This window comes from Lingula anatina, chromosome 3 (genome assembly GCF_051362555.1).
Source record: "Lingula anatina isolate TDL-2025a chromosome 3, LinAna3.0, whole genome shotgun sequence".
In the NCBI taxonomy this organism is placed as follows: domain Eukaryota; kingdom Metazoa; phylum Brachiopoda; class Lingulata; order Lingulida; family Lingulidae; genus Lingula; species Lingula anatina.
Genome location: NC_141769.1, coordinates 13419692 through 13434551, shown reverse-complemented (window position 1 = coordinate 13434551; position 14860 = coordinate 13419692). Strand labels below are relative to the sequence as shown.

Sequence of the window (14860 nt, the reverse complement as noted above, 5' to 3'; positions counted from 1 at the left end):
GCCTGTTGGAAAACAATCTGTTATATATTTATTAGGTGTGTGTCTGCTTCTAAAAGCGTCTCACAATTTGAATGTGGGAAAGTGTTTATGGAAAAAGCCGTTGTTTTAGCCTGAAGCACTCTGACCACGCTTATTCCCAGGTCCAGAATTTACAGATCCAGGGGATGCCCTTTTTTAGAGTTCTTACCTTGTTCCCCTAAACATTTTTTCCCCGCATTGCATGTTTACTTCCACTTTACTAATTGTAAAATCTGGATTTCTGCAGTTCTCCAAATTGTTTTGGGTTGTAGTGCAAAGGTGACCTTTTATTCAATTTGCTAAAGAACCGACGTTTGTACACGAATTAGAAAAAAGTCTAAATCCCACCTGATTTTGTTGATGCTGACGGCTGTTATTATCTTTAGTGTTTAAGATGAAAGTTTGACCTATATATATACTCACACCTAAACCAGGAAACGCATAGAGATCTTTATATCAATTTTCGGTGCTGTGTGATTAGTATCGGTGCTGTAAATTCGTTCATTCTTGAGCTGAAACGCGGCAATACAATCTAAAATATCTGCGCTCTATTCGGTGTATAATTTCTATTAAAACTACCAATTTAAAACGATGAATCCTTTTTTTTTACAGCTTAATCGTTTATCTTTTTAAAAGTCAAATAGCATGTCATATCTGGGTCGTTGTCCGTGCTTATACCGTATCTTTGTCTAAGCATATACAGCATTGGTCAAAAAGGTTGCCCACCCCCATTTCCATGTACTTTTATTTACAAATGATCACCTCACAGCTGTGAACTGTTAAAAATTGTGCTTTTTATTACGGATACCGTGTCTAACATGATTAATGGTTTAAAAAATACAAAATAGTGGTGAAAATATACACATTTTATACCATTTAGTAAAATTTATAAGAGGTACCCCCTCAAATCGACTGTTTCACTGTGACTTCTACAGATGTAAAGAAATGTCTATAAAATTGAAAAGACGCCATCAAATGTCACCAAATTCACACACAATTAGCATTAGGGTGTGCTCGTTAAAGATAAGGTGCCTAACAGCGTGTGCGTCTACCGCGTACTGCAATTATCTCCTGTAGACGGCGCGACAAGCCTTCAACACGGGTTACAATTCTGTTTTGTGGGATATTGTCCCATTCTTCTTAAACAAGTTGGGGGAGTTGGTCCACGTTTTTATGGGGTTGGTTCTCCTTTGCATTGCACACTCCAATTTATGCCACAGGTGCTCAGTAGGATTAATATCAGGGCTCAAGGACGGTTGTCCCATCCTCAGAGCCCTGTGTTTCTGCAACAAATCCTTTGCCAGACGAGAGCGGTGAGCAAGCGCGTTGTCACAATGAGGCCAGTAGCATCCCTGAAGTCACCTCTTGCAAATGGAGTGAGATTTCTGTTGAGAATGTTACATTAAAATGCCCCTGTTACGTTTTGTTCCAGAAGGAACAATGTACTAATACCATGGGCTTGGAATGTTCTCCAAATGCGGATTGATCTAACACCTCAGGCGATATTACCCTACACACACCCTTCCAAGAAGCATTTTTTAACATGTTTATGGACCCTCGTTGACCATCGATGGGATACAAGAAATAATTTGATTCCGCATTAAACTTGACTTCCTTCCAGTGATGGATGGCCAGGTTCAGGTGTCTGTGGGATCACTGAACGTAGCATTCTCAGCTGATATCTCATTCCATCTTCAAGAACTGACTTTGGGGTTAACTCCAGGCTTTATCATGACTGCACACTTGCTCACACCTCTCGCCTGGCAAATGTTTGTTGAAGAAACACAATGGTCTAAGGATGGAACCACCATCTTTGAGCCCTGATATTAAACTTACTAATCAACTGTGACATGAATTGGAGTGTGCAATGCAAAGGAGAACCAACCCCATAAAAACGTGGACCAACTCCCCCAACTTGTTTAAGAAGAATGGGACAATATCCCACAAAACAGAATTGTAACCCGTGTTGAAGGCTTGTCGCGCCGTCTACAGGAGATAATTGCAGTACGCGGTAGACGCACACGCTGTTAGGCACCTTATCTTTAACGAGCACACCCTAATGCTAATTGTGTGTGAATTTGGTGACATTTGATGGCGTCTTTTCAATTTTATAGACATTTCTTTACATCTGTAGAAGTCACAGTGAAACAGTCGATTTGAGGGGGTACCTCTTATAAATTTTACTAAATGGTATAAAATGTGTATATTTTCACCACTATTTTGTATTTTTTTTAAACCATTAATCATGTTAAACACGGTATCCGTAATAAAAAGCACTATTTTAAACAGTTCACAGCTGTGAGGTGATCATTTGTAAATAAAAGTACATGGAAATGGGGGTGGGACAACCTTTTTGACCAATGCTGTATATGCACAACAGGTCAAAGAAAGATGTGAGCACGGACTTAATAATTATAGTAATGTATATTTACAACCAACAATTAGGTGTTACAATGTTACCGTCAACCAGGGAAATATAGGGAAATCTTGAAAAGCCAGGGAATGAAATGACTGTCTATTAATCTAAAGACATATCTGTGAAAATCTTGTAAAAATCAATCTGTCGCCCTGGTAGAGGGTATTACAAGGTAAAAGTTCATAGAATAACACGTGAAAATTGCTTTAAGTGAAAAAAGTTTTAATTCATAAGGACAATAAGATACATTTCTTTAACTGCATTAAAACTAATTGAAAATGCAGTCGACTAAGTAATAAAAATACTAAAAGTTGACATTGCCCTGGAATGAAAGTCTTTAGGGGTTTCAAAGTGAGAGTTTCAGGTTCAGGTAGACCAAGAAATAAGATATCCCATCTAATTCCTTGGGTAAAACTGCACGTGTGCATAAAATGTTTGGGCCCTGCGTAAAGTATAAGGTTGTTTGGTGTTTTGGTCAAAGTGGTATTTAGCTTCAATGATAGATTTTCAGACGTTAGCCACGCGAAACCATTAAAGCTACTGCTTGGTTTAATGTACCCTTCTTGGTTTAATGAATAAACATTTTTGGCGATACGCAAATTGCTGGCATTTATGCTAATACATGTTATTACCGGCAGGTTCCTACTTTGTGTCACGCATATAGACGGCTCATCTCCCCTTTCTTCGCCGCCTCTTTGGTAGAACTTTCAGACAGTATTTCCGTTTCACAAGAGTCGAAGCTATTCCCATCCTTCTTTAAAAATGGGTAAGTTGGACATTTTAAAAATTTTCATACATAGGATTTTTATTGAGAGCTTTCTCAGCACAAAATGGTAGTTTCTTTTTTCGCAAGTTTCAAAACAACCTGGGCTATTTTTCGAGACGATTGCACCAGAGCGTACAGATTATGAAGGTTATTCTTTTCATTACAAGTGTATTAACAGTTCACAATATATATATATATATATATATATATATATATATATATATATAATTCATATATATATATATATATATATAATTCCTAGAAAGAAAATCAGCATTATAAATTGAGCAACTGAAGCGATCCCATATCAGTAACTTCAATTTAACGAGATGGCTTTCATGTTTCAATTCTAGGTAATACCCTTCTCAACCCTTGCAGCACGACCGCTGCGGCAGTTTCTGGACAAATATTGGCTTGTGATAATGGTTTAACGACGCAACAAGGGGCATGTACATTCAACCCTTTCTTCCTCCTCTTCACAACGTCGGCTCAGGCCTGCCTGTGTCCAGCTGGATACTACCTGACGTATAACCTTACCGCCTCCCCAGATATCGATGTTGACTGTACAAGCAGTAAGTATTCGGAAACCGTTTCAGATGTAACATTTTCCTTATGTGTCTTGCTTTTAACGACAGAATCTTTATTTAATTGTGATCGATTCATTTTGCTTTCATTTTTTTTTAATTTAAAGTGCCAGTAAATAAGATTTGAGCATCGATTTTTCTTTCATTACCAATACTTTCTAGGACTAACTAGCCTTTTGGTCAAAATCGGTTTGAATCCATTATTCATTTAGCGACCTTTTCCAATCGCTCAAAACATTACATCAATCAATAATGATTTCCTGGGTGTTATCTTTAATTTCAAAGTACATGTATCTTAATTGTTGCCGTTTACAGTCTACACATACATTAGTTTTATTCATCATTAGTTTTATCAAACATTTATCCAGTCAGAGAATTTCTGTAAAAATATGCAAATGAAAACTCTCAATAAAATTTAATACTTCATGAAATTACTTCAATATGCCACGTTTCAAATATTTAAACTTCAGCAAACACATTTACAGTTGACTAAACTGATATATTTCTGTGCCATCGTTCATATTTCCTGATCCTAATTCTACATGATGACTAAAATATTCACTCATTCACAAATATATTATTTTCCAGTATCAGGCACACCTTGTCGTTCTGATTTGGATTGCAACTCCAGGGCCTCGGACTGTTTGGGTATATCATCGTTCAGTCAAGTCAACTTCGATGGCAGCGGTACCACGTCTACTGTCTCCCAAGACATTGTAGACTTTCTCTTAGTAAGTCTTTTCTCTTACATTATACGTCACATATCTTTGTTAGATCTTGGTGTCACTATCATTTATTCTTTTAGTGTAATGCACAAAAGAGAGAGAGAGAGAGAGAGAGAGAAAACTATTGCACATGGAGTGCCAAATTACAAAATAATTTTGAGAATAATAAGAAAAATGAAAGGATAGAAGACTAAGACTAGGTTTATTTTTATTTTAAGAAAAAAGGAAAAGGAAAGAAAGAAAGATAAGAAAAACAATCCTTAGGTACAGCAACCATTATGGACGACAGTATATCAAATTTCCTATGAGATTCTGCTATTATTCTTGGAAGCGTGTACTGTTAAATATGTGTACTTCAGGTTTTAGAGAGGATTGAATAACTTAATAGTAGGACGTAGATGAAGAAATATTTTCTCAGATGAACATTTGCGTCTTTGTGAGAAATAATCAAAGATATTGTTGAGCCAAATTCTGTTTATGTCACCAGAAATTAAGACGGCATGTGCCTTAATTTGAATCTATTTAACGATATAATATTTTAATATTTTCACTTTTCAGCCAGCTGTATCTTTGATATGCAGCTTCAATGATATATACTTGGTGTCGAGAATACCCGTTTACTTTTGTGATGGGGCTGCTAATGCGATAGGTCGATGCGAATCAATCGAATCTGGCCGTAAGTTTTTTTTATTATTTCCTATGATAAAGTGAGAGTACGAACAATTCACTTTTCGTTGTTTTTAGGATACACATGTACCGGTACATGTGCCAGTATGTAGTCAAAATATCGAAAACTGAAACCGTGCATATGTACTTATTATTTATTTATTTATTTATTTATTTATTTATTTATTTATTATTTTTAATGGCACATTGAAGCTGATATTGGGCATAAAGTGAAAATTATTGTCAATAGGATGAAAAGAAATTGTCGTGAAGACTTTAGCGGCAGTTGTTTGCTCATTCCGCCTTAAAATCCAAATAATTTAAAACAGCTACCATCATGCCCAAAGGGGGAAAAAGAAACCGTTTATTTATAAAGACTCAATTCAGCGCATTAAAAAAGATATAACAGTACGAGGCGTATCTATCTTCTTAAAGGAATTACCCAGATCACTAGCTGTTGTTCTCCTAGCATTCAATTAATAGGGGATAAATATTTTTGCTGCATGTACGTCAAGTTCGGGAACCCCTAGTATCATCAAGGTATCATGTTTCTCCTTTCTTGTCTGAAGACATTATTTTAACGTATCTTACGTCGAAGGTTGTCATGTACGTTAATTTCATCTTCGCAGACTCAGAGTAACAGAGTTGACACAATCTTACTTCGGGGAGAGTGTAGGATTACGTAACCTAAGGTTTTTATTAGGTGTATAAAAGTTATTTTTCTGGACAAAAATCTTGCTTGAAACAAGCATGGCACGTTAATTTCCCACGCGTACTTTCATAAGTAATGCTCAAGCATGGACATTATGTCCATGGCTCAAGGTATGGATATTGATGCTGATATAGACTTTATATCATCTTGGTACGTTTTTATCTTTGAAAGAATTTACAGATAAAATGATGGTTAGTTTTAAAGCTGAATATGCACGTTGACAATGAGCAATTCAGGAATGCTTAAATACCCGGTACAGCTATCTGATATTCTGTTATCCGGAAATCTCAAGTAGTATGTGCAAATTACAACCCATCATTAAGGCCATAGTCTGGGCTTACGATCACCCGGGCATCGGACTTAAAAATTAGAAACGTGCGTCTGTCCCTTATTACCTAAACAACACTATAGAACTAGCCGCACTTTAGTCCCGCCGGAACAGTAGGGCCTAACATCATATGGGCAAATTCCACTTAATCGGAAAGGTATTCTTAATCAGTGGCGGATTTAGGGGGACCCCCTCCCCCTTCGGTTTCTGAAAATTTTATTATATTTTTTTCTTCTTGAAACTAGAATTTTGATTAGCTGAATCATAGTCCTAAACCGTACCGTTTGCCCTCCAAAAGCCAACTTTTTCTAAGCCCTTGAGCGGACCCCGAACCCCACGCCAAGAAGACCAGTGAAGGCTTCGCCGACCTCGCAATCCGAGGCATGTCAGTCCTAAAAAACGGACTCCCCTTCAAATATCCAGGATCCGCCCCTGCAATACATATGTTCAATGATGATCAATTTCTTTCTCAAATCATCATCTTACACGTCTCTTAACAATTACGATATTTCAGAGAGAATTTTATAACTTTTTTTATTCAAACAATTATATGTTGGATTTCATGTCAAGATCTCTTCAAGCTATCATTCTTTTTATTAGTTTTTTTTTATTTGTTAAAACTGTTCATATAACAGTTCTAATTAATGATCATTAATCATAATATATTTTATATGAAATGATATCTGGAAACAGCGCTGAGACGCAATTATGTAGTGCGGTGTTGAGGAATTATTTTTTATTTTTAAAACAAACTATTTTTCAGCATACCAAACTCCGCCAATAGATGTACCGTTCTACCAGAATATTACACTTACCCAGGGAGTGATTCGAGATCTCAACCTCCGACTGCTTTTCACGAGATATCCCGTGACGTACAACCCAAGCGACCCGTTGACCTTTTCGTCTGTCAACGTGCTGAGCGGACTTATTCCCTGAGCTTGGATGAAGCCATCAAAATGACTTGAAAAGAAAGGTTTTACTGGAAAAAGTCCAATAGTGGCCACTAGGCAATCATTGCCGAAAAAATCAGGGTTCATGTAACAGAGAACCCGTCCCCGTCACATTTGTACAGGTTAGGGTTGACACGATACAAATTCGGCCGGGGTTTAGCTATAACGTCAGTGGGTCAGGAATATCTGTCATTGGGGGGGGGGGGGGGGGGGGGGGGGGGGGGGGTCTGGTAGAGGATTTGAACCGGTGTAACGAAACTAAGGGTCAGTGTAATAAAAAGTTCACCCTCCCTTTAATTATAATGGTAAGAGTTAGCCTGACCTAAGTGGGCTTACCTTTACATATGAATGGATGGGGGACTCTGTCACGTTACACCGTGTTGATTATCAATATTACGTAGTTACTACGTTCTGGCTTAAGTTATTTACGTTAAATTCGGACGTTAATAAACTTGAATGAAGTATTATATATATATATATATATATATATATATATATATATATATATATATATATATATATATATTGTGGTGATTTTAGTCCTTCCTTCAGTTATGGATCTGTATCCCTCTAAATTCTTTCCATTTTGTAAATGTTTTTACTAGTGACCGTATTGTGTTACATAACGATGCGTACATATGTCAGGTGGAATGATAAACGCAATGTAAATGAATCTTTTTCTTCATTGATTTGTTGAAATGTTCTTTTGTTGTTGTTGTTGTTGTTTATTAAGAATTGTCCATTTATGCAGCATTAGATGTCAGCCAAATATAGTTAATACTGCAACGTGATAATGAGAATTGAGAAATGACAATTGAAAGTAACAGAAAAAGACACGAAAATATCAACATAATTAATTTTAATAAAATATTTCAAGCTTCAATTGTTTTAAAGTTCTAACGGAAATAACGCGTTCGAAAGACTCAAATGACCTCGATGTAACATAAGATAAAACTGCTGTCGGTAAATAGATATGTGATTGAAATACCACGCCCCCTTCCTTTGACTTATTAACTCATTTTACCTTGACTTATCATCATCGACCTAATTTTCCCACACAGATAAAGGGTCATTTTAATAACTTGATCAGTTGAATAGTTTATCCCTTTTGTCGAAAAGTGAATTGATTACGCTGTTTTGATCTCACTACAAATAGGAAAGGTATATGGTGGAGTTTTTTGTAAATCACAGGTGACACAAGCAGAGGCAGACATAAAGTTCGTTGAAATGACACCGGTTGACTCCATGGTGCCCGCACGGGAGTTCTCAGTTACAGAACGCGTGTTACTGCACGGCTGTGGCTGCGTGGTCTTCCCCTTCATATACACCTTGTTTCGCGTCATATTGAAGGCAAACTACCAGACCCTGAGCAGAGATCAAATTTATACGATTGCTACAAAGTAAGTAGATTACAGGAAGAAAACGATGGAAATACACACAAGAACGAACACATATAATTCACATTCGTAATCCTACGCGTGCGCGTGAACAGACACTCGTGCACACTCACAATTTTTTTCAACCGGGAGAGGTGATGGCCAGCTCACTCCAAAGGTGAAACAGAGAAGTAATGCATGCGCAGATCCAGCATATCACAGAGAAAAATATGGGGCATCATAATCTTACATCATGGAAGTTGATAAGTTGTACGCTTTAGTTCCTCTCATTATGAGCGCATTCTCAACGAATTAAGCCAGGCTTTACAAAGCCGGTGACCTAAAAATGGCGGACGTACATGAAAGAAAAACCGCCTAATCTTTTAATAGTCTCTCCGCCTCTCACACGCCTCCCCACACGTCGTCCCTGCGGGGTACAGTAATTAAATCTCGGCTCCGAACATTAATATTTCCGTGAATATCTCTGGTGATATTATCTCCGTAGATAGTCGATTCATTGCTGCTCTACGGGCCAAATTATTCCTTTTTCGTCTCTGTTTTCAAAGATAATAGAACAGAAGAGTTTTTTTCCTTCGATCGCCTTCAGCCGCCATGCCTTCTTCACCACGAGTTTAACTGATGAGCATGCGCACTTAATATTTCTCAGGTAGCTTCCGCATGGCGAACGGAGCCGAGATTTAATTACTGTACCCCGCAGGGACGACGTGTGGGGAGGCGGAGAGACTATTAAAAGATTAGGCGGTTTTTCTACCTACTAGGGCACTGGCAGCACTGTATCTTTTTAAACGGTATATATGTGCCCTACTGTTATTCAACACCAGGTTAGTTTCTAACTTGCCAATCTTTCCACTTCGTGGAGTAAAGTGAAAAAAAAGTTTAAACTGTGCAAGATGCATAGGCTGATAAAAATAACTGTTGAGGAGACTTTTGCCTTAATATATTTAATGCACTGTGTTGATTTAATTATCTTAGTTAAACAGCAAGGACAACAAGAGTAGGGACAAAATATGAGGGTTTGCAATCAAACGTCGACTTCCCAAAGTTAATAGCACAATGATTTCTGTTGAATTGTTCTCCTGTGTTGCAGAGGGGTTACTGCAGTGCACTCCGTACTGGGCAGTGTTATGGGGCTGTGTATAGTGATGAGCTGTCAGGATGACGTACTGTACAACAGGTAGGTACTTTTTTCGTGGCTGTGTAATACACATTTTTAATTTTCCCAGGAAATATTGAAATATATGGTGCTATTCAAAAAATATATAAGTATGTAGAAAATATATAAGTATTTATAAACTATACAAGTATATATATAATACCCCCCAGCCAGTTTTGTATCTTTCTATTGTTAGGGTCCAATTTCATTTTCTAGGAATTGTATTTGCCATTGTTGTCATATTCTCGTTTTTTTTTCGCATTGAATTTTTAGGTATTTATTTTTTGTCAAATAACCTATTAAAATAAATCTTGTTTCTGTTGTCTCAGCGAGGGCCTTTTTTCCTCAAGCCCCTTTAACGCTTCTCTAAAGTGTACATTTTTCCAAAAACAGCCTGTATTTGGAAAACTTGTCTTTTGGAAATCGAAAAGAGCAGAGCGGGATCAGACGAAATAGTACCCGTTAACACCCCCCCCCCCCCCCCCACAACACACACATAAACTTAATATCTCAACAAGATTTGTTTTACAAAGTCGAGATTTTAAACGAAACGACGAATAGTTTTCCATTGCTTTGCATAATTTTGCTTCAAATAATGTGTTGCAAAAATATCTAACCAGATCTGGGTTACTTTCTAAAAAAATCGAACTACGAGATCATGAATGAAAGCTTCATCTTGACATAAAGAATCAAAATAAACACGTTCTTCCAGACAATTAATTAAAATCAACATTTTTTAAAATGCCTATCGTTGTATTACAGACACTGGCTTGCTATTGCGCTGCCGTGTTTCGACGTACCATATTACTACTTTGATACGTGGGCACTGTACAAGGCGTTTGAGCAAAAAAACAGACACTTGAGAGGCGACAAGTTGATGAAACTAAGTTTTCTCCGAAAGAGGGCACTGTTGATCTTTCACCACATGGCTGTTATCCTTATATTTTTTCCTGTAATAGTAGTGAGTTTTAGGGAATATATCAGTTGACCAGAAATAGAATTTGAATTAAGTGGGAGGTGGAAAGAAATTGATGTTCTTTTCAACAGACTCCTATATTATCATCAAAGTGTTAGCTTAGCTCGTGCCGCAAAAAATTATTACTGTATTGCAATTGTATTGTATCCTTCAAGAATATATTTGAAATTTCATAATAGTTGCCCCTAGATTTAAAAAAATCATTTATTTTTCAGTACTTTAGAGGAAATATGGGAGACTTCTTTGTTGGTTGTTTCTACCTCGTGCAATTTTCCGAACCATTCATCTGCCTAAGAAGTGTATTGACAACGGTAAGCGCCCCAGACAAACTACATTCTCATACAGAAAAACGAAGAAACACACACTGAAAACAAATAAAAAGCAGAGCTTCTGTGACTATCTGGCACTGTCAACACGCTTTCACGTGTAGATCTTAGACTTCATTACTATAAGCATAGGCAAAATAATTTTGTCCATGCTGTAAGGGACATTTTTCGGGAGTGATGGGGGGGGGGGGGTGCGGGTTAGAAGTCCATGTGCGATGTTACATAGGTCTTCGGTGTTAAAAAGGGGTGTAAAGGAAGCCTTACAAATGGAGAATAAAAGTTTCACTTGTCCAGGAATTGGGACAGGGTGATCAAATAACTTTGTCGCGGATTACGTAACAAGACCGAGAATAGTTCTGTATTCTAAGGAGGGAGATGTTGTCAACTAGACAAAATCGTTAGTTCAGTATTAAATTTAAAAGAACTTACTTAAAATCGTCTTCAAAGAGCAGGGAGGGCATATTTAAGTCGTGTTCGTAATTTCGTTTCAGTTGGAGATGAAAGCGTCTTCCCTGTACATGGCAAGTGGTGTAATGATGGTTGTAACTTATGTGATGTTTGGTATCATGAGGTTCCCGTACATGTTTTGGAGATACGGCTTACAACACAACCTCTCCCTGTGGGAAGTACCCGTCAGAATTCCCACGCAGTGCATCACGGGAAGCCTTGTACTTCTCGTGCCAATGTTCTACTGGGCATTTCAAATGGCACGTGGAGTTTATAGAGATCTTTTTGACAATATTAACGACCAAGTCCACGACAAAATTAAATGAGTAACCATACGGATGCCAGCTTCAGGTACACTTTTTTCACTTTGCTTTCTTTTTAGACTACAGAATCCTGGAACGTTTGTATTACCTTAACTGGATCAACAGATGCTCAAAAAATAAAGCTAACAGTTTTTTAAACCTTCTGTTAGTTAAACCTTGATATAATATGGCATTGACTTCTGATAACGTCAAAACTTTTCGTCGAAAAAATGACTGCACATTTTTTCCGTTTATAATCACACCTGTTACAAGTCATTAGGCCTTTTAAGGCTTATTCAATATGCACGGTGGTTGTGCTTGCCAGTAGGCCTTTTAGGGTGCTTGTTCAATATCCTTCTCGTTGTTTTTAGTTTTTAATTTGTTGTATTTGATTTTTTATTTTTTTATCTGACTGTGCCATACGCGGCGGTGGAAGGCAAATACAAAGGGCGAGGATTACGTGAGTCAGTAAGATATATTATGTTTTCAGACTAGTTGATATCGATTCGTTCAAGGTTTCGGAAATAAAAAAAACCTTTGTTTTACTGGATGTTGTGATTAAAATACTTTCGAAGTTTAAGGTAATTTGGAATAGTAGGTTAAGGGAGCTAAAAAGGTTTATTATTGTGAGGGCATCGGGAATGAAGTGACCAGGGTGTTTTTTTTTTTTTTTTTTTAATAAACAGGACGTGGATGGTGGGAATTCTTCAATCTTTAAAGTGACATTTGACGGGTGTGGATTGTTTCAGATCTACGTACTGCTATTGCAAAATGAAGGCATGCCGGCGATGCTCAGAGTTAGTATTATAAAACTCTTTCAAAAATTCCTACAGGAAGCCAAAAGTGACTGGAATGGTATAGTCCTAGGAACGGAAGTCCGGGGTCTCTTATGATTAATGCATGTTAGGGTTAGTCGGAGCATGGAAGTTTATCTACATATAATTCCATGGTCGGAGTAATGGACTCATTATATGGGACGAATTCATGTCACTTGTACAAAGTAATGGGAATGTAGTAAGGTTGCTGGCTGACTACTATTCATGTCACACCGGTTTCCACCAAAAAAGGTTGGATAATTTCCATCATCTTCGACCCGTTTATTGAAAAAAGCCCCACACCGGGCTCTTCATCCCCTTTGTGCTCACAATAATAAAAGTTTTTTCAATGGTTTTGTGACGGGGGGCTTCTACGTGTGATAAAAGCGCGTCACTGTAAAGTTAAGAACAACTCTCTTTTTCCTTTAAAAGGAATTTTATTCTGCACACACGGACTACATCAAGTTGAAGATGTGACCACGATGTCTCTCCCTCAATGTCTCCTTCCAATGCCACTACTTTCCCGACTCGCCGAACACTTAACGAACACACCGAATGCGGCAGAATGCTGCATTTTTATAACAAAATTAGGGCGACAGGTGGTTCACATCTCACGTCAAGGATGGACATTTTTGATTCAACATTTACTTAATTATTAGAAATACTGATTCTAGACCTTCGACTTAAATATTGTGATTTGCCCGGTTCTTTTATTATTAATATTTAATTTTGACTGAACCGGAACTGGTCATTTTCCTGGATTCATCGAAGTGTCTCTTAAACATTCATGCATTATACCTTAAGTCGTTTAATTATATCTTTCTATTTTTGACAACGTGGCATTGTAGTAGCTTGGTCCGTTTTCTCTGTAATTACTATGACGCGTTTGCTGACCACTAGAGTTCAGTATTAATCAAGGTGCACTTCGTCTACTGTTTACTAGAGATCGGAAGGTTATTATGTTTGGTCAGTGCTTGAGCGCGCTTAATGAAATAAGATCTAAATCCAAAATCTTGGTATAATTACTCACTGAGTAATTGTGAAAATAATTTGTTTACGTTTTTGTTTTGTGCTTATAACACTGCCGTGTTATATAACCTGTGATGGTGCTGGAGTGGGAAAGCAAAACTTTTATCATATGGAAAGCGCCATTCTGTGTAAATTGGAACATCATGGGGAGTTTCACAGCCAGGTGAATAAAACCATCTGGTTAACCTTTCCTTAGAATATGCTTTACGAGGAGCTGTTAATGTATTCTGAACTTTGTCACACATAGAACACCATTCTTGCCCTTGGTATAGCGTGTATTTGTTTTTCCATTCCAACAGTTTGGCGTAAGCTTTCGGATTTCTATCCAACCAGAGTAAATAATGAGCGAGATATTTTGGGGATCTGAATTTCAAGGCATCAATATGCCAGTTGGGTTTTATTCCCAGGTGAGAGTAGTCAGCGCCCCCTCGCGTCACTGCGACAACGTCCCATTCTACCGTTTTGTAAAATTTCTCCGTGACGTAATCTTTGGAGAAGCTGTTTTCAAATGCCAGATAGAACTTATACTCTCTATTTACTAAACTATTGCAATATTCCATGTTTTCTTTTGCACAAATATCATTACCACAAGCGCCTATAATATCCACTTTTATGTATTTCTGCAATTCCATGACGAACTGCTCTCGTCTGCTGTGGGTGTCACAGTTGCTCACCATCCACACAACAAGCTTTGATTTAGTTTTTGCTACAGAAACAAAATCCTTCTCCAGTGGCGTGTTTCTCTCCACGATCTTCCCATAAGTGAACGGTATGTCTGAGTCCAAGCGGTGCGACATCGTCCAGTTAAATTGGTTTTCTAACCCACCCCATGTACTATCCGGGAGACTTGGCATGTTGCATGGACTCTCCCTGGTGAAGAATATCCACCTCTGGTTAGGCGGGTGATAACGCGGAAATCCAGACTCCTCCCTTTCCCTTAGATTTCCTAGCCTTTTCGCATTGAATACAACGACGTCGCTCTCAGGGAAATGCCTGTGATCGTTGGTTATAAGACATTGCTGCGCAGTGCCTGGACACGCGCTGAAGACGTCGTTGTTGATTGCGTACTCACCCATCTCTTTGTTGTTCCAAATCAGGATGATCTTTTTTCTGCTGGACGTTTCGTTCCATGTTAGAGCCACAACCCGTGTAATAGGCCTATGAGTCCTATGGAAATGTACATACCGTGAAGTGAAAGTTAACTGCAGAAAAATTATGACCAAAACCCAACACATTAAGATGTATATGAG

The 14860-nt window shown here is 37.8% G+C and overlaps 3 protein-coding genes across 3 annotated transcripts; 2 read left to right on the top strand and 1 right to left on the bottom strand.

The window, feature by feature from the left end:
• The first annotated feature begins 3031 nt into the window (after positions 1-3031).
• On the top strand, positions 3032-7369 carry LOC106168795 (uncharacterized). The gene is made up of 5 exons (XM_013547983.2): positions 3032-3200; positions 3554-3772; positions 4373-4515; positions 5068-5185; positions 6979-7369. The coding sequence occupies exons 1-5, from the start codon at positions 3197-3199 to the stop codon at positions 7149-7151; spliced, it is 657 nt and encodes a 218-aa protein (XP_013403437.2). The 5' UTR covers positions 3032-3196; the 3' UTR covers positions 7152-7369.
• An 890-nt stretch (positions 7370-8259) lies between these two features.
• LOC147762929 (TLC domain-containing protein 3A-like) lies at positions 8260-12311 on the top strand. The gene is made up of 5 exons (XM_087009091.1): positions 8260-8565; positions 9650-9736; positions 10478-10676; positions 10907-11002; positions 11509-12311. The coding sequence occupies exons 1-5, from the start codon at positions 8393-8395 to the stop codon at positions 11788-11790; spliced, it is 837 nt and encodes a 278-aa protein (XP_086865217.1). The 5' UTR covers positions 8260-8392; the 3' UTR covers positions 11791-12311.
• A 1343-nt stretch (positions 12312-13654) lies between these two features.
• Positions 13655-14686, bottom strand: LOC106178598 (lewis-type alpha-(1,3)-fucosyltransferase). Its single transcript, XM_013561849.2, has one exon. It carries the CDS (start codon positions 14684-14686, stop codon positions 13655-13657), a length of 1032 nt encoding a protein of 343 aa, XP_013417303.2.
• Positions 14687-14860: the final 174 nt, after the last annotated feature.

Excerpts from the sequence above, each read along its gene's own strand:
- LOC106168795 (XM_013547983.2), top strand. Across the intron at positions 4,516-5,067 it reads ACATTGTAGACTTTCTCTTA|CCAGCTGTATCTTTGATATG; the intron begins GTAAGTCTTTTC and ends TTCACTTTTCAG. Across the intron at positions 5,186-6,978 it reads CGAATCAATCGAATCTGGCC|CATACCAAACTCCGCCAATA; the intron begins GTAAGTTTTTTT and ends ACTATTTTTCAG.
- LOC147762929 (XM_087009091.1), top strand. The coding sequence starts at position 8,393 with ATGACACCGGTTGACTCCATGGTGCCCGCACGGGAGTTCTCAGTTACA. Across the intron at positions 9,737-10,477 it reads GATGACGTACTGTACAACAG|ACACTGGCTTGCTATTGCGC; the intron begins GTAGGTACTTTT and ends GTTGTATTACAG. Across the intron at positions 10,677-10,906 it reads TATTTTTTCCTGTAATAGTA|TACTTTAGAGGAAATATGGG; the intron begins GTGAGTTTTAGG and ends TTTATTTTTCAG.
- LOC106178598 (XM_013561849.2), bottom strand. The coding sequence starts at position 14,686 with ATGGGTGAGTACGCAATCAACAACGACGTCTTCAGCGCGTGTCCAGGC.